Source organism: Sycon ciliatum, chromosome 2 (assembly GCF_964019385.1).
Source record: "Sycon ciliatum chromosome 2, ocSycCili1.1, whole genome shotgun sequence".
Lineage (NCBI taxonomy): Eukaryota > Metazoa > Porifera > Calcarea > Leucosolenida > Sycettidae > Sycon > Sycon ciliatum.
In genome coordinates, this window is record NC_088644.1 from 25244726 (window position 1) to 25269653 (window position 24928).

Below are 24928 nucleotides of genomic sequence, written 5' to 3' on the forward strand. Positions count from 1 at the left end.
GCTTCTTATGGTAAGTTCTGCTGCATTCTTGGTCTTGCTTGCGTGATACTCTGACCTCTTGCGCGGTGACGGTTTTGGTTCTTGCACACGTCTCCTGTCTTGCACTTAGCTCTTGTTATACGTATCTAATATTGACTGAGTACGAGGTCAATATAGGAAATAAAAGCCGAGTAAAAGACCGAGGCGAAGCCGAGGTCTTTTACGAGGTTTTTATTTCCTATACTGACCAAGTACGAAGTCAATATTAGATTTATCACGACAAACAGTCCGTATTTCAAATTCCAGAACGATAACCTCATGAATCCCGGTTTTATGATTGCACAACCGTTGCACCACCACCTACTCTTGCAGTGACAATGCTGCACTAGGCACCGTTCAACTGCGCAACCCCTAAGCAGTCAAATATAAGCAGTCAATATAGCCCTAAGGAGTGAAATATGCAGGAATATTTGACTGCTTAGGTATGGCAAAAATCTATGGGAGTCAATTCTAAGGGAGTGATAAAATGTCATATTAGTCTTGGCTCTTTGCACGAAGCGCCGAGGCATCGTGGAAACCTGTAGAACGTCGTAGTGACGTGGTTTTGCACAAAGCCTGGAGTCGCATTTCCAGGAAGTGAAGCACTTCCAGGAAACGTACAACGCGAGAACCTACCTGACCAGGTTCCGGCCTTGGATCACATGATGTGTCATGCCAAGAAGGCATGTCACCTACGTGGAAAAGCGCGTGTCGCTCAACCTACATGCTAAGCACGTGGGACAAGACACTGGCCAAACCACGTTGTACTAAAAAGGGCGTGACAGCTCAGCACAGAGCTGCTCACTACGTAGATCCTGCTGTCACAGGACTATCAGGCAGCAGTTGTCTTATCCTGGGACGTGACATATTCAAAACTCTCAGTGAGTGATAACGTCTCAAGAAATGATACAGAAGTGCGGCAATGAAACTACCTCAATGAATATCTGATACTCTGTTTACTGTGATATACAACAATGGCTGCTTCCTTTGCCTTTCTGAATCCAGGTCAATTTTCATGCAGCTTTGGGCCTGTGTCTCAAGCAGGCAACTACACTCCAGCTCAAATAGTGGATGAAGTTGATGGGTAAGTAGTAGTATGTGAGGTGTCTGCAACAGCAAAAGTTCCATCCCTGAATTCCGGCAATACACAATGTAGTTCAAAGCCCCCCTTTAGAAAGGTTCACATACTCATACAGACATGGTAAACTGTGCAATGCACATGCACTCCACCTAGACCAGCAAACTTGTACTAGTGTTGAGTATGAATTAGACCCAATATTCTTCAGACACAATTCACAACGGGACAGGTAGGTGGAACGTCATTTATTAGGGTAGACGAAGAGACGGAGACAAAGACGAACTACTACGACTACATTATGATTATATGATTTTTTGCGCACGCGCAAAAATATGTTAACACAGAAGGCGCATGCTCTGTTCCCAGCAAACTCTCACGCGCTCATTGTTCTCCGAAGTCCACTGTTCCTGATTTCAGTTCTTGCTTTGTCCGCATTGGCAGTGGATTTCTTTCTCAACCCACCCACCCACTCCACTATTGTCATCATCATGTTTCCTGTTCTAGTTCTCTCCTGTCGGTATCCATTATCATACCGGCCTACAATAACTACACCGATGCCGACTACCGGCGAAACTCTGTAAATACAATGAGGGGAGTCAACCTTGCTTACCAGGCTCCTCATACGGCTCATTCAGCCTCTCACACTCAGACGGCTCACTCAGCCTCGGCTCACTCAGCCTCGGCTCACTCAGCACTCAGGGCCCTGCCCAGCTGCCATACACACACATTCACACAGCTCTAAGCTGTCACTCACTCGGAGCCTGGCAAAGCAATTGACAAACCCTCCTATTCCCTAAACTGGTTGCTCGTTGTATGAGTGCGGCATGCAGATGCTTGTGTTAATGACGAGAGCGAGATTATTTGAAGAGAGAGAGAGCTCGACTGAGACACAACGCAATATAAAGGGCCTGGGTAGCTATGGCAAACATGGGCGCGCAAGTAGCTACCCAGGCCAGCGGAACGAAAGGTGAGTATGACGTAGTACGGGTGCATGCAGGCCGGCCAGCTTAGGAAAGGTTGTAGGTAAGATTGTATGGGAGGAGGTACCTAACACTAGTGTTTTTCTTTGACACCCACTGACACCTCCCCGGTAGTCCAGTTTGGTTAGCAGCAGAGAGGTTTCTGGCCTTCAAAGTTGAGCGGTAGAAATGGGTATGCAAATGTTACTTCAGTAGCTTGCAAACACACAGATCGTGCATAGTAAAAGGGAGTATAATGGACTTGTACATGTGTAACAGGCACGCTTGATGCCAACTTGAGTGGCACAAAGTAGGGAAGATGTCTATAGTTGTCGAGAGATGGGGAGATTCTTTTAAAAGGTAACATCCCAAAACAAACTTAAACCAACATCCCAAAAGTCGGCGGATTTCGGGAGATTTGTCACCTACTGGGGAAATATTGAAAACATGCCTACACTTGGAAAGAGTTGTGGCAAATAAACATCCTATTTTCTTTGTATTTGTTTGTGCTTGCAGGCATTACTATGTGCTGATTTGTAGGATTCCGCAGCCTCTCTTGGAATGCGTTATCCAGCGAAGCGGTAAGCATGCTCTTCTGGCGTGACTTTCTCTGTTGCCATGTTGTCCAAAATGGTCATCCTTTTACAACTTGATACACCCCCACCCTGAAGTAAAATGTGTGTGGTGTTATCTAGACATCACAGTAGTACTTGTGTACGTGTCGAGAGCACAACAAACAACTAACTGATCACGGTCTCGTTGTGAAGCAAAGAACCCGAACATCAGTAAGGAAAAGCGCACATTATAATCTGCGTCAAACCAAAGGTGTTAGCTTTCCCACTTAGGCCGCGGTCACACATGAAGCTTGCACCGCTTTTGCGGAGGCGGAAAGCGGAACTACCGCAGCCGCTTTGGCGGACCACACGATGCAGCGGTCACACATACATGTAGACTACTGTGTTCCTCAACGCTCCGCTTTGGCGGAGAGAATGCAAATGCAGCACGTCCTATGAAATTTTCGATGTTCTTGTCCGAGTTGAAGCGATCTTCGCTTGTACAAGTAGAGCCATCGTGGATCGCTGACAGGCTGCTGAATGTCTCCTGTCAAGTACACTCGTGGATTTGGGCCCATTCACTGCGGCCCAGTACAGGTGTATGATTTTTTGCGCACGCGCAAAAATATGTTAACACAGAAGGCGCATGCTCTGTTCCCAACAAACTCTCACACGCTCATTTTTCTCCGAAGTCCACTGTTCCTGACTTCAGTTCTTGCTTTGTCCGCATTGGCAGTGGATTTCTTTCTCAACCTCAATCTCAAGGTTTACCACAGCTCACGGAGATGCCCCGTGCACGTAAGCAGTCGGCTCCCGGGCCCAGGCGTTCCAGTCGCAGGCGCGCCTCGTCGTCCCCGTATGCCGACACTCCAAATCGAGCCCCTGCGGACCATGCGGCCGATCGTTCCGGCAATGCCCGTGCGGATCGTTCCGGCAATGCTCGTGCGGAGCAGGACGATATCCCGTCCGCCGTTCCCCAGCCGGCCAGCTTACTCACAACTGGCCTAGATCCACGTTCCGTTACGGCGGCCGTGTCGACGGCCCTGCACCCCCTGCTGGCTCGAGTCGAGCGCCTTGAGGAGCGAATTTCAGCTCGCCAGGATCCGGACGGCCATGCTCAGGCGGCGGTCCCCTCAGTGGCAGATGTGGTCCAAACCGCGTCCAACACCGTCACCCATCACCCGCCGCAGGTCGACTCCGGCCCCATGGACATTTCCCTCATGCAACCCGCGCTGCCTCCGATCGCAGCGCCCATGGCGAACACTCGTGAGTCCAGCTCTATTGTTCCCACGGTCCCGCGTAAGTTGCTTGACAAAATCACACGCGGCGAATATATTGAGCTGGAGGATCTCCTCCCGGAGAATGTGGGCGCAAGGTCCGAGCCCTTGGAGCTCAGCACCGCCAACGGAGAGGGCCGGCGTGTGTCCCTCAATTTATGTGTGACTAAGAAGCGCTCCATTGTCGACTTCACTGCCTGGCTGGAAGCCTACACAATCTACATGGCCTGCGCACTGAAACATATGCCATTCCGAGCACTGGAGCTGGTGACGTACCAGCACATTATCTGTACTGCCAACCAGCAGTTTGCGACCCCAGCTGTACTGGGGTATGACCGTGCCTTCCGTGCAGCGGTGGCAACAACCTCGGCTCGTTGGGACGCAATCGACCAAAGCCTCTGGAGCCTGCACCTGATCCGGGCACCCCGACCATCATGTCCGCGCTGCACAACGCACCACAGCCGTGACCGTTGCCCACAGTATTTGGCAGGGCCACATGCTCCAGCCGGCACCAACACCAGCCGTCCTACGCAGCCATTTCTGGCCGGGGCTGGCAGCACCCGCCAGATCTGCCTCAACTTCAACCGTGGCCGCCCATGCCAACACCAGCCCTGTGAACGCTTGCACGTCTGCTCAACCTGCGGCGACCGAGGTCATCCCGCCGCTCGCTGCACCAACGACGGTCGCCGGGGACCCCGCCAGACGGACAAGCCCGTCGCAGCGAAGTAGTCTCCCCACGCCTCTGTACATAGCCCGCCTAATGACTCTTCTGCCTCGTATTTCTAATCGTGTCCTCTCTGACTTGCAGTCCTACAGTCCATTTCAAAACTATAGACGCGTACCTAGGCAAAAACCGTTATTCCAGCATCTATACCACATAAAATCTGTGATCACTTTGTGCATAAATTTTTCCAAATTGGGCGTCTGTTATCCAATCCTTTAGAAACTATATGATAGTAATTGTGGAGCGATCCTGAGCAATATTCCGAAAACTATTCTCAAAAAGGTCCAGCCAAATTTGAAATATTTCAAAAACCCTACGCGTCTATAGTTTTGAAATGCACTGTAGTGTTGCATACTCTGGTGGACGTATTGCTTGGAGAGAGAAGGAGAGAGTTGGAGATCGTCCGCGATCGGGGCCAATGAGTTGGGAGACGGATTCCCTCACCAATTATCCACTCATAACGATGCAGTATTGTTTGCGAGATCTCCAGAACGTACAGTTCATTGGCAAAGAAGAACAATATGAAAACTTAATACCAAACGGCAACCAAACAACACCAGAACTCAGTGCAGAAGTAGCACACCAATCTCCAAAGCCATCACCATGCAGGTTCCGCCAAAGCGGATCCGCGAAAGCGGAGGCTCCGCTCGCAATTTTTTGGCGTAGCGAAATCCAAACTTTCCGCCAAAGCGTAACTTACGCCTCCGTCGTTGCCTCGGCAACGGCGGAAGCGTAAGTTACGCTTTGGCGGAACCGCCAAAAAAGTGCATGTGTGACCGGGGCCTTACCGTAAAATTTCGTAAATAAGCCCACCCTAAATAACGCCCATGTCCGATAATAAGCCCAGTTTAGGCGGTGTACACTTCAAGTCCGTTTTAGCGCCCATGCCCGAAATAAGCCCAGGGCGTAAAGTGGACTCAAAATGACCAACGCGTTCGCGTGCGTTCGCGTACAAACTGTAGAACAGTTGTAGATCGAGTGCGTGCCATCCAACTGCACGCAGCCTTGTACTTACCATAGCAAGTGGTTTACCTATCAAATCTGTAATTTATCGCTACATTCTTGGTTACGACCAAATTTCCAGCTGTGGTTTGATGTACCTGTACCGTGCTCAGTGTGAATGGTGGTTCACTGAAACTAGTGGGTTGCTGATAGATTGATTTTCTGCAGATTGCGTCCGAAATAACGCCCATGCCCTAAAATAAGCCCATGCCCAAATATACGCCCGGTTTTTGACACTCTGCAAAGTATATGCCCGGGGCTTATTAACAGAATTTTACGGTATATTGTTGTACGTTTTTCCTCATGCCCCGCCCCCCTCCCCCTCCCCCTCCTGCTCTGTTTCTACATACGTTGTATTAGGTGTGCAACAGGCATCAGAAACATACATGGCAATGTGCCTGATCGTCAATCTTCATATCCAATCATCCAATATCCTTCATATCCAATCAAATGTCTCAAGGAAAGAGCAACGGTAGGTATTGGAACATGCTTGAATGTGAGTGAAAGCATATGTACGCGCGCACGTACGCGCGCACGTGTATGGAAAACCATCACGTGCGATGCAACCTTTTGGACAAACATTCACACACTGTGGCATTGAACCGTCTCGCACCTATTGACTCTTATTCTTGGCAGAACAGTTTGGTTAGAATTCGGAGTAATAATGATTACACAGAGGCGTAGTGTACTAGTAGCCATTTTCAGCCTGCTTCGAAAGGTCATGTGACACGACGTAGTGTACCAAATTCACCCTATTTTCATTTTTGCAGCCCAGGATACTGGCTCAGCCAGCTCATTATATTTGGAAATTTTGCAGTAAACTGCACGAGAGAGAATTCAACGAGTCTGATTCAGCAGTCTTTAATATTATATCATTCTCCTTTGATCTTGAACTACACTCATGTACAATCGGCTACTTCTTACAAACATTTTGCTGGAGGCTCCAACATCTTGACTTGCAAACAAACATGCTTCTTTTCCTCGAATGGCAGGGAGCAGCAAGTTGGAACAAAAACCGCACAGTGTAGTCACTTCACACCAGGGAGCAGTAAAACACCAGTATTCACTACTACCTGCTTCACACTGCGCTGCGCTGCGCTGCATGCACATTTGCACACAACGCTCAAATGCACTCTCGTGCTCACAATGTGACTCTTAGCCCGTTTTGGGCGTTTCGGTTACATGGTACGGCAAACTCTAGCTGATTTGTTTGCGAAATTTGCAATACGGCGCTACGCACCTGTTACATGAAAGAAACTGTGGTGGTCTTGCACAGTCCTGGGCTATCCCAATATAAAGCAAAACATGTGAAATAGTAGCCTGGTTCGAGTCCTGGTGGTGACAGTCAATTTTTTTCTTCAGACTTTCAACCGGGCACTTAAAGCCTGTATATCGGTACCCTGCTGTTTGCTTTCCCCAGCGTTCCACCACTGCTAGCCAGATTTAAAGTCTGCCAGCCAAAACAGCACCGTCGGGATTATTTAGCACTTTGTGCACAGCCGATAACATCTAGGGTGAGTTGTGTCAAGTCAACTGTCAGCCCTATGTCATACGACACATTTGGTGATTTTATCCTTTCCATGCACAACGTGATAAGAACACTGAATGTAAGTTGTAAGTTACATGTTGTTGTTCACGTGCAACAGGTTTTAAAGCTTCTTTACACTCATGCCGCGTATGGTGTCAAGCACCGATGCTAGCTGACCTTCGACCAGTCTCACCAGCCAGGTGCAACAGCGGTGTGCATGTGTGTGTGTGTGTGTGTGTGTGTGTGCGTGTGTGTGTGTGTGTGTGTGTGTACATGCATGTGTGTGTGTGCGTGTGTGTGTGTGTGTGTCCCATATGGTGCAGTGGTATGTGCAGCGATTTCCAATCGATAGGTTGCGGGTTCGATTCCCGACGATTATGGTCACACGGCTTTCTTCTCTTTCTCAGACTCTTCCCGACTTTTCTTTCATCCTCCTGGGTGGTTACCAACAGCCAGTGCATGCCGGAAGTGCATGCCGGAGTATGTGGTGTGATGTGTGTGCGTAAAAACAAAAATGAAAAAGACCAAAAAGTAGGGATTCACTGGCCAGAAAAAGCCACTTTATAGCTGTGTGTGTGTGTGTGTGCGTGTGCGTGTGTGTGTGTGTGTGCGTGTGTGCGTATGCATGCATGTGTGTCACTGTATCACGGTATAGGAGTGGGTAGAAGTTACACCCTTCCACCCTGTCTGTCTTCGTACTAATAAATAGTTGATGGTGCATGGTGCTGTGGCTAGGATGCATCATGCGGATGCTACCATATTCTTTCCATAGTCATTGTGTTACGTGCATCTCTGGCATGGAAGGAAGTGATGCGGTTATGCTGAAAGCTAACACGCTCTCCACGGCATGAGAAACAGTCATGATGTTCTCTGGTGACATGTGAGCAATGCTGCATAGACTGAGTGAACACACACATTTTGCCCCTCAGTACACCTGGCTGTGGGGAGCAACAGTGTACTGTGTTCTGCATCAGCATCAGCATCAGCAGCAGCAGCAAACATCGCACGGTACTGTCTGGTTTCCCTGTTGCTACTATTTTGTCAGATTTGGCCAATCATACCACAGTGGCTAGAGTACAACCTAATGGTCGGAGTGGAGCACTTCTACTTGTACAGTGCGACTGGCACGCGAGAAGGTCTACAGCACGCCGTCAGGTAATACTGCTTTAGGAATGGGTGTGTGTGTGTGTGTGTATGTGTGTGTGTGTGTGTATGTACTAGTACGTGTGTGTGTGTGCAAGTTGGAGTCATCATGTATGAATGGAATGCCTGTGTGCGCATATTGTTCCTTACTTTTTAAAGGCTAGAACATAATCTATTCTAATCATTGTACATTCTGCACACGTTTCTTCTCAGGCTGTGCCTGGTAGCTGTCACCTCAGTCAGCAATAGCCAGGGTTCTTCGTCACCGGAATGCATGCCCTATACTGAATATATATTCGCTAGCATGTAATCCTGATAACAGTGCAAGTATTTCTGGGTCCCAAACATTCGTGTCAGTTTTGAAGCGGGCTCCATTGCCTGTTGTTTCAACACAGGCCAAACTTTGACTCAAGTCAGGTAACCTTCAAGTCATGGATGGCACAGCATTGGCCAGGTAACTGTACAGAAGCTGAAACACACACATGCACTTGTACGCACGCACATGCACGCACGAACGCATGCACGCACAAACACACACCATTGGACCATTGGACGCCCATCGCCGGAGGCGATGATAGCGATGCTACAGCAGAAGCCATAGCAACTTGTGCTGGGATTGCACCATTCAACAGCTTGCAAGGCTGAAGAATTGACCGCCACTATTCAGCCTGGTCTACACCACACAGCTATGAAGTGGCTTTTTCTGGCCAGTGAATCCCTACAAACACACACACATATACACACACACACACACACACACACACACACACACACACACACACACACACTGTACTTGCTCACTGCCATGACTGGTCATGCGAGTCTCCCCCGAAGAGGGGAGAGAGATTCAAAAGGAACACACACACACACACACACACACACATGCGCACATATGCATGCACATGACTGTGTGTGCGCACGCATACACCCTGTCTCTCTTCATCGAAAAATGTTCGCTGACTTGAACTGGCGTGACCGCAGCGTGAGTGTATTGTAAAACGTCCTATTGGGCACCAGCCACCTTTTGAAGGTGCGAACTCTTTTATCCAGCTTGATTTCTTATGTACCTGTGTTGCTAGGCTCAGGCATTCAACCTTAGACGGGAAAGGGTTCTATCGTTTTTTGTACATCGAAATGAAGCAAGACTTGACTGAATGTGTCCGAAACTCAAACATATTATTTACAGTGAACATGAAGCGGATAACGTGAATTGAATAAGGCTGGGCATGTACTACTAAAAACTTATATTGACATCCGCTCTTTTTTTTCAATTCGCACACTCCGTTTCAGCTCTTCACACATTATTTCTTTCTCAAACCTCACATCAGGCATAACCAGTGCAGGGTTGGCTGCGGACAGCCATATTGCGTACACCTGTATTTCCTGCTCGCTGTGTCCCTCAGGGAGAAGAACAATTTTCCGACAGATTGTAGCTCAATGCGACTGCTTGTACTCCTTGAAGGTTTGTGCTGCATCTTGTTCATCTCATTGCACCGTTTCTTCAGCTGAGACTCGGCTCATCGCTGATCAGAGTTTTAAAAAATAGCTTTTCATCTACATGTATGAGACCTGCTGTGTGACTATCTGTCATGTCCTGCTCTGCACAGTGTGACGCGTGCGTCCATGGCTATTGCTCAGCTGAGTAGTAGCAGCTTTCAGAGTGATCAAATTTGTGAATATGAATGCAGCCCCCCCCCCCCAGCTAGGGAAACTTCAGAAACTAGTGTCGTCGAGGCGTTCAGTGTTTGGTGCTTCAAAAATTGCTGTATTAGTGTTCAGGAATGATTAGTTTCTGGCAGTCCGTCTATTCTGATGCGACTGTGTGAATGGAAGGAGTGGTTAGAAGTGAATCACATCAGGGAGAGAATAGGATGCCCTTCACAGCCCTTTCAGCCAATACTATTTTTTTGTGAAGAATTTAACCAGCTTCCAAGAACTTCCGCTTCAACTACACAAACAGAACAAGTCTGTAATGATCAATGTGACTCTCATTTCCCCTTGCGCAGGATCATGCCACGTGGATATTGTTTGTGGACGTTGATGAATACGTACTACCAGCGCCTCAGTTCCGGGATGTAAAGAGTTTCCTGCGCAACTTCACAACGTTTGCAGCTATTTCCATGAAGTCGTTCAACTACCAATACCCTCCACAACATGGTGAGTTGCCGTTGTAGAGCCGCTGTATTGTGTTATTCCAGATATTATGTGTGGTAGATTGTAGATGAATGTGCATGTAATGAATTGATTGAAGCGTCCTATCTTGTCATGTCCGCAGGAAAACGACAAACAATATTTTACACTGGAGCTCTTGCTTCCTGCCAAATGACTAGCACTTGACTGACTCACGACTGACGTCTGAAGCACACGAGAAGAATGTCGAACCGTCCACTTAGTGGCCTGCAAGGTTTGTGACATCTCAGTGGAGGTTTGTGCTGCTGAAACAAGCAAGTGTGCATTTTGGACAAGTCTACTTACCCTGAACCTTGTGAATAATGACCTTGGGTATAACAACACACAACTGAATAACAACACAATACTCAGACCTAGTGACGTCTGTTGTGTTCACTTCTAACACCTCAAAAGTTTCAGGATCGCACAGACGCCACAAGACAAAGGGTCACGTAATTCTTTACGGACTATAATGAATGAACAGTAGAATACATTGAGAAGAAGAGACTGGAAAAATACGAACTACATCGGAAAGAGAACTCTAGAACACTAAAGAAAAACAAACCACAGCATCAAGGAAAAGAACAACGCATGAGGGGTAAAGCGCTGGCCAGCCACAACGTGCGTCCACTTTTGGCATGAGCGTACAGAAGAGCGTACAGCGCTCGGAAAGCGGAAGCTAAATTTGGCGGCAAAGCGACAGCAATGGTACGGCGCGCGGCACATAAGCAGTACGAGGCGAGGCACGTATACGCGTGTGCGGCAAACATTACACACCAGGTACCATATATGCATGAACAGCGCGGGGCGCATACTAACTCATTCAACATCAGTGCGCGGCGCAGGCATCTAGCTAGCTGGCGCAAGCATGATCATAATTGCATGCCATCACGCAATCAGCGCACATAAATCGCGCATCAAATAAATAAGTAATCAAACACAAATCAACTAAATAAATCAACGAGCTAGCAAGAACACAATTCAAAAATGCAACGAAGAAATAATTACTATTCTAGTCGGTTATTCGCATGGGACCAAGCGCAATGTCCAAGCTGATGAACTGTGATTGCACAAGGTAAGCCCAAGTTCCTGAGCTAACCGTTCTGGTGTGCAGTCTTCTTCGTGCTGCAAACACACACTACACAATGTGTCGTATCTCGTAACAAGTACTGTACCAAATCACAACGAACACTAACAATACGCAATAGTAAACAATAATCAAAAACACTACGCAAAAAAGCAAAGCAAGCAGCACCTAGCCAGGGAGACAAGCAGGAGTCACGGTCGCAACGAGATCTCGACGACACCCCGGAAGACCTTTCTCCGACACGATACACAACATTCTCCCCACCAAAGGGCTTCAACCACACTGATCACAAATCAAGACGAGGTGGTGGTCGAACGGTACGACGAGATCGACGCGTAACTTGCGGTTCAACGGTCGTCGAAGGTATTTCAACATCATTGACGACGTTGACTGGATCAGCGCTCGCGGGTGTCTGCGGCTGCGGCTCAGCGTCCACAGCAGGCGGCTCAACATGCTCCTTCGCTACTTCCAACGGAACCAAGCGTTGAATGGGCCGTAGCATGGACGATTGGCCAACTTGGACTTTGGCCACCCTGCACTTGCCATCTCTTCCAGGATACAGCTCTGCGACCCTACCCAAGCGCCATGATTGCCGCTTCCGGTTGTCGTCGGCAATAAACACAACGTCGTTCACGACAATCGGAGTTGACTTCGACCGATGATACTCACTGAGACGAATGAGATACTCAGACGACCAACGCTGGTTGAGGTGCTCGTAGACGGTGTGGACATACTTGACTCGAGCGGACAACTGCCGTGGATCGAGTGGTCTGTCAGACGAGGCAATACCAGTTGCAAAGATGTCTCCCAACATCATGGCTGGAGTCAGCGGCGACTCGTCAGCTACGTCCGTAGAAACCGGAGTGAGGGGTCGAGAGTTGACGACTCTCTCGATCTCCGTCAAGACAGTGAACAGCTCGTCTCGACTCAATGACGCTCGACCGAGAACCTTCTTCAAGGGAGCTTTCACACATGCCACCAGACGCTCATAGAACCCTCCATGCCACGGGGCAGATGGCGGATTGAAGAACCACGGGATTGCCACCTTGTCTGCGGCGGACTTGAACGTCGTAGCATTATCTGAACGTATACGCAGCGGCTTCCCACGACGGGCGATGAAACGACGCAATGCTAGCAGGAACACCTCTGTCGACAGGCTATCCACGAGCTCTAGGTGCACTGCGCGAGTAGTACCGCACACGAAGAGTGCGACCCACACTTTCTGAACATTTGATGAACTGCGCACGTACAACGGACCTGCATAATCAATACCTGTGAGACCGAATGGCTGGTGGTGCTTCACCCTGTCTGAGGGCAACGGCGGCATCTCCTCAGCAGCAGTCTGTGCGCGAAATCTGCGGCAAACAATGCACTTCTCCGACACGCTACGAAGAAACCGACGAGCTCCGAGAATCCAGAACTGCTGTTGTAGAAACGCAAGCACGCTCTCTACACCCTGGTGCATTCGCTGAAGGTGAGCATCACGCAGAAACAACTCACTTAGATGACATCTGCCCAGGATGATCGGATGCTGAACCTCGTAGGACAGATCGCTCTCCTGCAGACGACCACGAACTCTGAGCAAACCAGCTTCATCCAGAAACGGAGACAACTTGAACAGCTTCGAACCCTTCTTCAGTGGCTCCTTGCTCCGCAACTGGGACAACTCCTTGGGGAAGCATTGCTCTTGGATGGCGCGAAACATCACAGACTCAGCAGATGGAATCAATTCTGCACGCGAAACACCCTTGTGTCGCCATGACAGCATACTTGCGACCAAACCGCGAGCTCGTTGCCACTTGGAGAACTTCTCCCACGGCCAAACAACTGGAGCGTCAACCTCCACAGCCGACACGCGTGCTTCGGTGACGGACTCATTGGTGCTCTGAAACGAGATGACTGGTGGCCACTGAGACTCATCGCTCAACCATGACGGACCATGCAGCCACATCTCCTTCTGCAAGTCACACACTGGGACACCACGTGAGACAAGATCTGCAGGGTTGCTAACTCCTGGACAGTGACGCCATTCTACTTGCAGCTTCTGCGAAACTTCTTGCACTGCAGCAACTCGATTAGCAACATACGTCTTCCAGTGATACGACGGCTTTGAGATCCAGTGCCATGTGGTTAGGCTGTCTGTCCACCCCACAATCCTTTCAATTGGCACTCTCAATTCATTGACGACAAAGGACAACATCTTCACGCCAAGACACACAGCCGACAATTCCAGACGCGCAAGAGTGGGACGTACAACAGGTGCAACCTTCGCCTTCGCACACAACAAAGAAGACGTCAAACCGGACACAACATAGAAACAACAGCCATAGCCCTTCTCGGATGCATCTGAGAATACATGCAACGTGACTGGAGCATCTGGAGTACACCCGATCCATCTGGGGATTTTAACGGAAGAAAGCGCTGCGAGCTCTCCCCACCATGAAGCACATCGGACAGCCAAATCAATAGGGAATGGGTCATCCCAACCACCGCCGAGCTTCCAACTCTCTTGCAACATCATCTTGCCTGGCACAACTGCGGGTGACGCCCAACCTAGCGGATCGAACACAGCGGCAACACAACGCAACAACGCACGACGAGACCAACCAGACACTTCTTTGGGACACTCAACATCACCGAGCGCAGCCACCGAAATACAATCTGACTTGGTGTTCCACACAATACCCAGTGCCTTGGAACCAGCCTCGGGGTCTGAGGTCATCGTGTTCCCTCGCCACTTCCGCAACTCCATGCCTGCTCCCTGCAAAACATTAACGCTATACTCCTGCAGCTTTTCAGCATCCGCACAGCATGGCAAGCTAGAAACGCAATCATCAACATAAAAACTACGCAGCAGCAGCTCTATGATATCACGCTCAGCAGCAGAAGCAGACTCGAATGCACTATCGAGATGAAAGCGCATCACAGCACTAAGTATGAAAGGAGAACAATTCACTCCAAAAGGCAGCTTCTTTAAACGCCAGATACACATTTCTTCGCTACCTATCTCAGGCCAAACAAAACGCAGATATGGCCTATCTTCTTCACGCATTCCGATCATAAAAAAAGCCTTGCGAATATCGGCTTGTACAGCACATTCATACTCACGGAACCTGAGGAGGATACCAGTGAGATCCGGTAGGAGTGATGGCCCGGGATCGACCATGTCGTTTAGGGATGGTGCTCCGGTGCAGGCGGCGGATGCATTGAAGACGACCCGTGTCTTCGTCGTTGAGGCGTCGCTACGGAATACGGCATGATGCGGCATGTAATAGCCGGCTTCCTCCGGATGCGGTTCCTTTTCAATGGCATCCAGCTTCAAGTACTCAGTGATGAGGACGTCATCATACGCTGGACGTTGACCTCGTCTCTGTAGCTGCTTCAGCAGTGATTGTGCCGCTGCCATCGCCTGGTTGAGTTTGGCTGGCGGACGCTTCTCAGATCGCCATAGCAATCCCACTTGGTAATGAGGGCCTTGCCGCTCTATCGGGAAGTCCGGTAACGTCTCAGCTATTTCCGGCACCTCTTCCATCTTCCACAGTCGGTCAAGTTCAATACAACTCACACTGACGGTCGCTGACTTGGTTTCACTATTAGCCGGTCCTGACAGCACCCAGCCTATTTCAGTGTGCCAGGCCGTCTCTCCATTGATTTGCTCCTTGCGGAGAAGGAACTCATTGCAGTAGTCAGCTCCAATCAGCATGTGCACTTCGCTTGATCCGGCCTTTGTCGAGTCATCAGACAGCTGCAATCCCTGTGACTGCCAACGTGCAATTGTGCTGTCTGCTAGCGGATCGAATCGGAGACCTAGCGACTTCTTTTGCCAGGCATTGACGGAAATGGACTTCGTTGCACCCTTGATGGTGACACGGTACCTGTCCATCTTTTCAAACTTCGGCTCCACGTCAAACGCCTTCAGCCTGACAGTTTGCGATCCAAGGTGTGCCGGTTGCAGCGAGTTCACCAGTGGCGCGGTGATGAACGATGCCTGCGCACCTGGGTCGATGAATATGCGTACACTGGCCTTTCGGCTAGGTCCTTGTACCTCAGCCACGCCGGTCATCAAGTGCACGCTGTTTGCACTACATTCATACGTACCGACTTTCGATTCGGCTATCGGTTCGGATGTTACCTGTTTGTCCTCTCTGTGCAGTAGACTGTGGTGTCGCTTGTTGCAGTGCTTGCAACGACCCTTGTTCTGACAATTCATCACTCGATGTCCTGGTCTCAGGCAGTTGAAACACAGTCCCTCTGCCTTGACGTACGCGTTTCGGTGCTCAGACGCCATAGCTGACAATTTCTTGTTAGCCTCATCAACGCTGACCGTCAAACACTCTGCCGACGCAAACGGTATACGTTTGTCGCTGGTGCTAGACTTGGCAGGCTTCAGCTTGCTACGTCCGTGGGCTGTTTGGTAAGCCATACCATCCTCCGCAAACGCCTTCAAGTCCTTCGTGTAACATCTCTTCTCGATCAAGAAGGCCTTAGTTTCTGCCGACACAGCTTCTAGCAGGACTTGACGTACGACACATCCGAACAATTCAGTGTCGTCCAGCTCACCGATTTGTCCGCGGCTAGAGGTACGGCTAGGCCTGGCGAGTTTTGCCCACTTCTCCGTCTCGCGCGTCACTCGTACCACAAACTGGTAGAAACTCTCATCACTTTTCTGCTGTATGGCCATCAGGGCTTGCCACGCTTTGTCGGCGGTCTTCCCATGCGCCATCAGCAGCTCGCGCTTCGCTTCGGCAAAGGTGTTGCAGCCATAGCATGCACCTTCCAACTTGCTGCCAGCAACAGCCACGCGCAAGCGGATCAGGTACTCGTCGTCGCTGAACTCATGTTGCTTTGCCACATCCTCGAACAGTTCGAGATAGGTCTCAACAGTCTGCTTACCGTCGAACTTCGGCATCTTGATGGCAGCCCTCTTGCTCGCTAAACTGCCATTCGTCGTATTCAACAAAGTGCTCTCATCACTCTGAGTCTCTCGTGTGTGCTGGACTTGCAACTCCAAATCTGCAATCCTCGCAAGCAGCTGCTCGTCATCTTTCCTTTCCAATCTACTTCCTGCTCGTTCGTCGCGCTCTCTTTCTGCACGCACTTTCTCCTCGTGCTTCTCGATACGCTCTTCTACGTAAGTACGCAATGCCTCTCCAGTGTAGCCATAAGCTTGACCATTTGCGATCAGCTTCGCTTCTACCTCATCCATGTTCACGCGTCTCGATCCTGGCGTGGTCGCCAAAATGTTGTGTTCACTTCTAACACCTCAAAAGTTTCAGGATCGCACAGACGCCACAAGACAAAGGGTCACGTAATTCTTTACGGACTATAATGAATGAACAGTAGAATACATTGAGAAGAAGAGACTGGAAAAATACGAACTACATCGGAAAGAGAACTCTAGAACACTAAAGAAAAACAAACCACAGCATCAAGGAAAAGAACAACGCATGAGGGGTAAAGCGCTGGCCAGCCACAACGTGCGTCCACTTTTGGCATGAGCGTACAGAAGAGCGTACAGCGCTCGGAAAGCGGAAGCTAAATTTGGCGGCAAAGCGACAGCAATGGTACGGCGCGCGGCACATAAGCAGTACGAGGCGAGGCACGTATACGCGTGTGCGGCAAACATTACACACCAGGTACCATATATGCATGAACAGCGCGGGGCGCATACTAACTCATTCAACATCAGTGCGCGGCGCAGGCATCTAGCTAGCTGGCGCAAGCATGATCATAATTGCATGCCATCACGCAATCAGCGCACATAAATCGCGCATCAAATAAATAAGTAATCAAACACAAATCAACACATCAACTAAATAAATCAACGAGCTAGCAAGAACACAATTCAAAAATGCAACGAAGAAATAATTACTATTCTAGTCGGTTATTCGCATGGGACCAAGCGCAATGTCCAAGCTGATGAACTGTGATTGCACAAGGTAAGCCCAAGTTCCTGAGCTAACCGTTCTGGTGTGCAGTCTTCTTCGTGCTGCAAACACACACTACACAATGTGTCGTATCTCGTAACAAGTACTGTACCAAATCACAACGAACACTAACAATACGCAATAGTAAACAATAATCAAAAACACTACGCAAAAAAGCAAAGCAAGCAGCACCTAGCCAGGGAGACAAGCAGGAGTCACGGTCGCAACGAGATCTCGACGACACCCCGGAAGACCTTTCTCCGACACGATACACAACAACGTCCTTTCAACCTCACGGATAACAACATGCGAATAACGCCTCTCTTCTCATTCACGGTTGAGGGTCTTTGCTCGCAACATTGACTGTACAACAATAGGAAATCAGTTAGGGACCAGGCAGGGGCTACATCTCACCATGCACTATCTACCAGTGGAAAAGACTCATTCAAAAATCGAGTCATGTATCCTAGCGTACTAGCTAAACCACTTCTTGGATCTCGCCACCCAGGCCCTGTGTCTCACCACCCCTGGAGCTCACAACCCCTGGGTCTCATCAATCCTGGATCTCATCACCTCTGGATCTCATCCCAGACTCTGGGTCTCATCACCACTGTGTCCACCACCCTGGGTCTCACGACCCCTGGGTCTCACGCCGCCTGGGTTCCACCATCCCTGGGTCTCACCACTCCTGGGTCTCACCACCCCTGGATCTCATTACCCCTGGGTCTCACCAGCCCTGAGTCTTACCCCCCCTCCCCCCCCCCCCCAGGGTTTCACCACCCTTGGATTTCATCTGCCCCTGGGTCCCATTACCCTACGATACATCACCCTGGATTTCTTTACACCATTTTCCATCGCTATTGGCTATAGTTTGCTGTCTATATACAGTAAGGAAATTATGCTGCCATGCATTGCTACCTAGCTACAGAAAGTAGGAACTGCAGAAGTCTGCCCCTGTATGTCCAGTGGTGCCATGTGAAATCCCTTTTCCCTGGACCACAGCATTATAATGTAAAGTTGTACTGTGTTGGATTTCACCTATCATCACTGCATGAGTAAATGTACAGAGGGGATAGGTACAATCCGGGCCACTCCCTGCGTCACAGCTTTACTAACTATGATACAGGATTGGATTTCATCTGGCCCTGCCCTGCATGCGGTGCACTCATTTTTTGCTGTGACATCTATGTTCTGGTGTTTACCTAGATGCCTTGCTAATCAGCAGTACACGCACTGCTGTCAATCCGGATCCGATCCGTTTCAAATACTTCTGCCAGACAGCCAAAACAAAGTAAGCCACACGTCCCTCATGGTCATTGTACACCGGTTGTAACTGCTGTAATACCACCTTCCCCTTTTTATGAAGTATTTCTTCCACCCTCTGTTTCAAGTGTTCCCATTAGAGCAAACAGAAGCATTTGAATCAGTAGGCCATGGGACCGTGGGTCCAAAGCGCAGCATGGTTGGAAACATTCTTCTTTGCCCAAGCAAGACACGAACGTGGTGCTAACGATTCCTCGATCAATACCACTCATATTTTCCAGCATTGAGGTAGCAGTGCATGTATTCACCTGTGTGTGTGGTTGTCCGTGCCTGTGTATAGAGCTGTGACCGTCCATCGCATCAGTTTACCCAGAGAACGAAGTGCGACGATGATTGCACCGGAGGACAAACTCAGGGTGAATCACTATCGGCATTTGTAAGTGCAAAATAAATGTACTTCTCACTTCACAAATAAACAAACTGAAAGTTGCTGCTCACCCTCCTGACATTATGAATTTTACTACAGCATACCAAAAAAACATCTGACCAGTTTGATGACCCTGTGCGAAACGAAGGCGGTGTGTACGATCCCAAAGTCAAAGTGCAGAAATACTGCTAGACTACATGCAGTCGCAATTATGCCTGGGGCTGTACATTCATGCAATACATTCCGATCCAGCGGAATGGAACCTTGGTCTTCCTCAGTGATATGACTCCCATCAATTATTCAACTCAAGCTAATGATGCCACTAATCCATGCTCACTGAGTCCTTGTCCCTGTGTTGTCCTGTGCAGGCCTGCAAACATATTCACGGCCAATGATGCTACAATGCCGGATAGATCGCTCAAAGAACTTACGCAACGAATTCATACGCGCCGAAGCGGTGTGGGATAGTGTGAGATAGACCTTTGAGTTACGGAGCAAGCTACTAACATTACACACTGGTGGATGCACCCCTACAGATTTATAATAGTCTACTCTCCGCTAGTGATCTGCTACGGCTAGTATGGCAGGCCAGCATACTTGAAGAAAAACCGATATAACCTCTATTACAGGGTGTCCCCCCCCCCCCCCCCACCACACACACCCTCAATCTTTTATTAGTGAATTATTACATTAGGCCATGTAAATATCTTTTTTTTGTCGTCAGATTTCCCCGAGAATCGGGGTGGACAGGAGATTTTTTTGCATGTACGGCTGGAATAGGTGTTTGCAACCCCAGACATGTCCTTTCCTCACTTTATTATTATTTTTCGAATCCATTATATATTTGGGCGCAGAATGAGATGAGTTCTATTCATGTGATAACTAAAACCTCAGTTAGGATTAAAAAAAGAAAATCTGGCAGCTGATCTATTCACTTTTTCAACCCCTAGCGCCTATGGCTATGGTTCAATCTCTGGACTTGGCCTTCGAAATTCTGCAGCTACATGTACATGTACGGTACCTATATGCTGTGAGTAGAGGCTGCACCTACAGTACTTGACAATTTGACATGTACTAAAAATAATAATTTGGCCGGGAGCAGAGAGTAGGTTTTTGGTATTTTCCTACTCCCTGGCTAGCCGGGAGTAGCGGTGAGCGGATCATTCTTGGAACATTTTTGGGAATACTAGCGTGGACAAATTCTCATTCCCAGTGAGACCCCGCGACCCATTTTGATGATAACTTTAGTTTTCCTTGAGAAATGTTGGCAAACTTGGGCTTTTTAGAAAGCTTGAGGCATGAGGAGTTCTCTTGTAGAAGCAGTTTCTAGCCTTCACTTGTAAGAGGAATAACTATCCATCTCCAATTCCATTATTTTATTTTTTTGAAGAGAAGTTGAGCTCATCGACATGTGGACTGCTTTTAGTCTTAAAATTGTACTTTCATGATAACAAATGTGTTGATTGACAGCATGTTACAAGGCAGAGGACACACCGTGTTCGGAAACAGTGCCCCTTACTACAAACATCCATGGTTGGCAGAGCCCCGGGCTTGCGACCATTTGAACATTTTGAACTTGTAAGAGGAATAACTATCCATCTCCAATTCCATTTTTTGAAGAGAAGTTGAGCTCATCGACATGTGGACTGCTTTTAGTCTTAAAATTGTACTTTCATGATAACAAATGTGTTGATTGACAGCATGTTACAAGGCAGAGGACACACCGTGTTCGGAAACAGTGCCCCTTACTACAAACATCCATGGTTGGCAGAGCCCCGGGCTTAGGACCATTTGAACCGTACGGGTGTTAGCCCTGGTTCTGACCCTCATTATACTAGCAAGAGTACATAACCCCAGGGGTTATGTACTCTTGATACTAGGGAATTGTTTCAGTGTTCTGGTTTTTTTTGTGTTATTGTACTGTCAGTCGTGAATTCCTCGCTCGTTCTTGGATGTCTTCTTAAAGCATCTTGATACTTAGTCCGTTTAAACTTGTAGCATTTGTTCTTGTCACGTGCTGTCAACCAACAAGATACTTCCCGCGACAAAACAAGGCTTATTTTATACCGTGAAAGTACCGTAAGTGCACCATCGACGAATTAGCGCTAAGTTCAGTTATAAAGGAAATCATCGAGAAGAAGAAGGGGGCGACATAACAATGCTGAAAATGCTGTGGTTCATGAATGTTAGGAGGATGAGCCTGAAGATGTAAGTTAGGTAAAACGTGAAAGTGAGAGAGTGTTGTAATGTGCTCCTTCTGAGTGCATTAATCCGGCCCAGCGCACAGCGCACTGAAGCTAGCACATGTACAGGTAAATATAGCCCATTGAGTGGAACAAACGGCGAGTTGACAACAATGGTGATAATGCCTAGGCAAGCAGTGAGGCTAGCAGTGAGCGAGAGAGTGTTGACTGCTGGTGGACGTCAAGTTGCTGTATGTAGGTTTTGTAAGAGAAAGTCTTCAGTTCTTGTTTCATTGTTTTGTGCCGTGGTGTGGTCTGCAGTTGAAGGTCTTAGACGCCTTTTGTCAACGTTTGTATAAGCCCAATTATTTGTGTATACAGAAAGACAGCACAGAGGCGAATAGGCTTAGGTTCTGCGAAAGTGCTCAATGCCTGATTCAGGCAGAGCGGTGTACACAAACTTAGGGATCGTTGTCTGATGATTGGTTCAGCCATGAAACTCTTGAAACGGAATTTGCCAAGGTTTTCAAGAACGAAGTGCGACCATGCTTGCACCGGAGAAACAGCTCAGACTGAATCATTATCGTCATCTGTAAGTGTATCTTACTGCCGGTATAATAATTATGGTGGTGGTGGGGAGCCCGGGGACTCAGGATTGCCGCTCCACGTTTTGCTACTATTGATGTGTGTGATTTCTCCAAATAGACTAACATGCATACAGTGAATCTGATGTCTTCATGTTACATAGGTAGTGGCACAGTATTTCAGCCTGACTTCATGTATACATTATTACATACCGAGAGGTACAGTAGTACAAGTCATGTAGAGTCATGAAGTCAAGCGAAGCCATGAAAATGGTCATGACTTCGCTCGACTTCACGACTCTACGGTACTACATGTGCTCAGTCAGAGAAAAGTGGCATCCCTGCAGCCCTGCATCCCTACAATGGCTACATCCCCATACAGTGTATATCCCTGCAGCTGGTGACCCATCAGTCCACATTCTAAAATAATTTATGGAGTTGTGTACTGGTCACCATGGTAACATTGACCTGTAAGCGAAACATTGCATTGGCCTTGCTCAGTGCCACTTACATGCATCTCGTAGGCAAGCTCTCTCTCTCTCTCTCTCTCTCTCTCTCTCTCTCTCTCTCTCTCTCTCTCTCCCCCCCCCCCCTTTGAAATTTGCGTCCAAAGAATTGGGCACCATTGCCCGTTTGGCCTTGCGAAGTAAAATAAAAATCAATAACAAACAACAACAAGCAAGACATGGAGACTATGCCACTAATCCATGCATATGCTCAGTCCTTGTCCCTGTGTTGTCCTGTGCAGGCCTGCAAACCAGTGTCCACGCCCGACGATACTACAATGCGGGATAGATCGCTCAAAGAAAAAAGAAAAAAATTACTTACGCAACGAATTCATATGTGCCGCGGTGGTGCAAATTAGTCATTGCTGGAGGTATATCATTGGCGAGCCTGAGTCTGCCACCATCATGCTATTGATAGCAGAGTAGGCCAGCATCGTCTAGTGTTGTCATGCTGAGAAACATTTTCAACCTGTCCTATTATTCTCCAGTGACCTTGTTTTGCCATCAGTTGACCCACCGTCGATCAACAGTTGACTTACAGAACTAGAACTCGGAACCGCGTACCGCATGGTCTTTCCTAGGCCTTGACAGATTATGCTAGCATAATGTTTCGCATAATTCCTACCAAAATCGAATAATCGCATAATTCGATGCAAATTGCATACGAATCGCATAAAATTGGAATAATCCGCCTGTTCGCATCAAATTCCATACAGTTGTACATGTTCTACAAGTACGTTAAGAGTACGTTATGTACTCTTGGTAGGTCGGACGGTTTGTAGAGGGCGTTGAACTTTCGCTACTACAGTCCAACGCCCTCTACAAAAAAATCACCTGTTATTTTGCACAGAACCATCATATACAATGTACATGTACATGTACATTAGCAGCATATGTGAGCATAATACGATAACTTTTAGCATAAAAATAGCATAATTCTGCAATTTTTTCAGCAATGCGAAAAGCATAATTTCACGAAAAAATTAGCATAATCTGTCAAGGCCTAGTCTTTCCTCTTATTTATAACGAAATTCCAACTTGGAAGGTTCACGGTTAAAGTAAGGTGAAGTTGACACTGAACTTAACATTTTGTTCTCCCTGCTTGCATTTTACGCACTCTAATAATTATAATACTCGGTCTGGTAGCAACTGAGGGCAAAATGAGATAAGGAGTTCATGCATGCAATGGGTGTAAGGGCGGGGCAGTGCAACAAGCCTGGCCAAAGCAACTAACAGACTCAGTGTCCTACACTAAAAGGTCAATGCTAATGTTAGCTCTGCCACAGTACTACACTATTAAACTTGGTAGGAGCTCCCAACAAGAGTGACAAGAAGTTCAAGGGGACCAAAACCTGAGTTTCTTCATTAGCAGATCGCCCCTACATGGGCATGATTCAGTGCCAATTCCGGTAGTTTTTTCGATCAAAAGAAGATCCCAGGTATGCCGGTAGTTACCCTAGTTTTCCGGTAGCATACCGGGAAAACCTGGTATGGTTGGCAAGTATGCATCTCACTCCCTCCGCCTTGCTGCTTCACCAAGTCAATTTCGTATCGCAATCCTAGATTGGCTAGGGTACCCCGTAAGGAGACCATAGGTCTGTGGGGACTGCCCTAGAGAAATATGAATAAATACTACTACTATTCCCGGGCACTATGATAATGAATATTGTTCCACTCCGCGGGTTCCACATCTAGATCTGGGGCTACAGGTATGACATCCCACTCCCCTGTCCTTAGAGTTAGACACTACTCCCCGGGGTGTACTAGTAACAGTTTACACCTATCTGGCTATCACCTAGCCGCGGCATATTTCACACTTCACCATGTACATGACTGTACAATCATATCTTCACACTTAGTACCTGGTACCTTGCTCCTTCCTAAGGCTAACGCCTATTTACCTGATTGCCTCGCAACATGTCTTCACACTTAGAACCTGGCTCCTTCTAGCGCCTATTCCCTCGCACCTCTGCTGCATATTATAAGTACACTGTTGAACCGATAAAGATTGTCTTTCCATCGCTCAATGTTGACCCGTTACACTGGTAGCAGAGGATGGTGTTTTTGTGCAGGTATTCTTCGTCATCGGCATCGCAAGCGTCAGGGTCTGCAGATTCGTCTTTCGCAGCCTCAACTAACGTGTTACTTCAAGTCAAGACCCGGATCGGACCGTTCAAGCGGACACGTAGACCTATACAGCAGCTGTCGCCTTCGCCTTCAGCCGCTCTCACTGACCTTTAGAGTCTAGTACTAGTACTACTACTAGTGGCTCTACACTCCTGCCCAACATGCTGGTTTCACCCGACCAGGGATCTAGGGAGCCACCTGTTTTCCGTGGGGACGCCAGCAGCGAATTTCGAGAGTGGATATTTTCTATGGAGTTGACAATGCGGTCACTTGCCATCCGAGAGCCATGCAGAATGGTGGACTTTGCTGCGAGCTACCTTGGTGGAAACGCACGGATATTGTTAATCGCCTCACTAGACGCAGGACAAACTT

General features: G+C 48.3%; 1 protein-coding gene across 1 annotated transcript in view; it reads left to right on the forward strand.

The window, feature by feature from the left end:
* LOC135809336 (uncharacterized) overlaps positions 1–20653 on the forward strand; it is a 32467-nt gene extending 11814 nt beyond the window's left edge. The window contains exons 5-15 of the mRNA XM_065322667.1: positions 1024–1102; positions 2572–2636; positions 5973–6084; positions 7033–7126; positions 8186–8295; positions 8679–8737; positions 9687–9745; positions 10290–10440; positions 18673–18757; positions 19070–19165; positions 19525–20653. Coding sequence (XP_065178739.1) covers positions 1024–1102; positions 2572–2636; positions 5973–6084; positions 7033–7126; positions 8186–8295; positions 8679–8737; positions 9687–9745; positions 10290–10440; positions 18673–18757; positions 19070–19165; positions 19525–19624 — 1010 coding nt within the window. The 3' untranslated portion in view covers positions 19625–20653. The remainder of the gene's footprint in view (positions 1–1023; positions 1103–2571; positions 2637–5972; positions 6085–7032; positions 7127–8185; positions 8296–8678; positions 8738–9686; positions 9746–10289; positions 10441–18672; positions 18758–19069; positions 19166–19524) is intronic.
* Positions 20654–24928: the final 4275 nt, after the last annotated feature.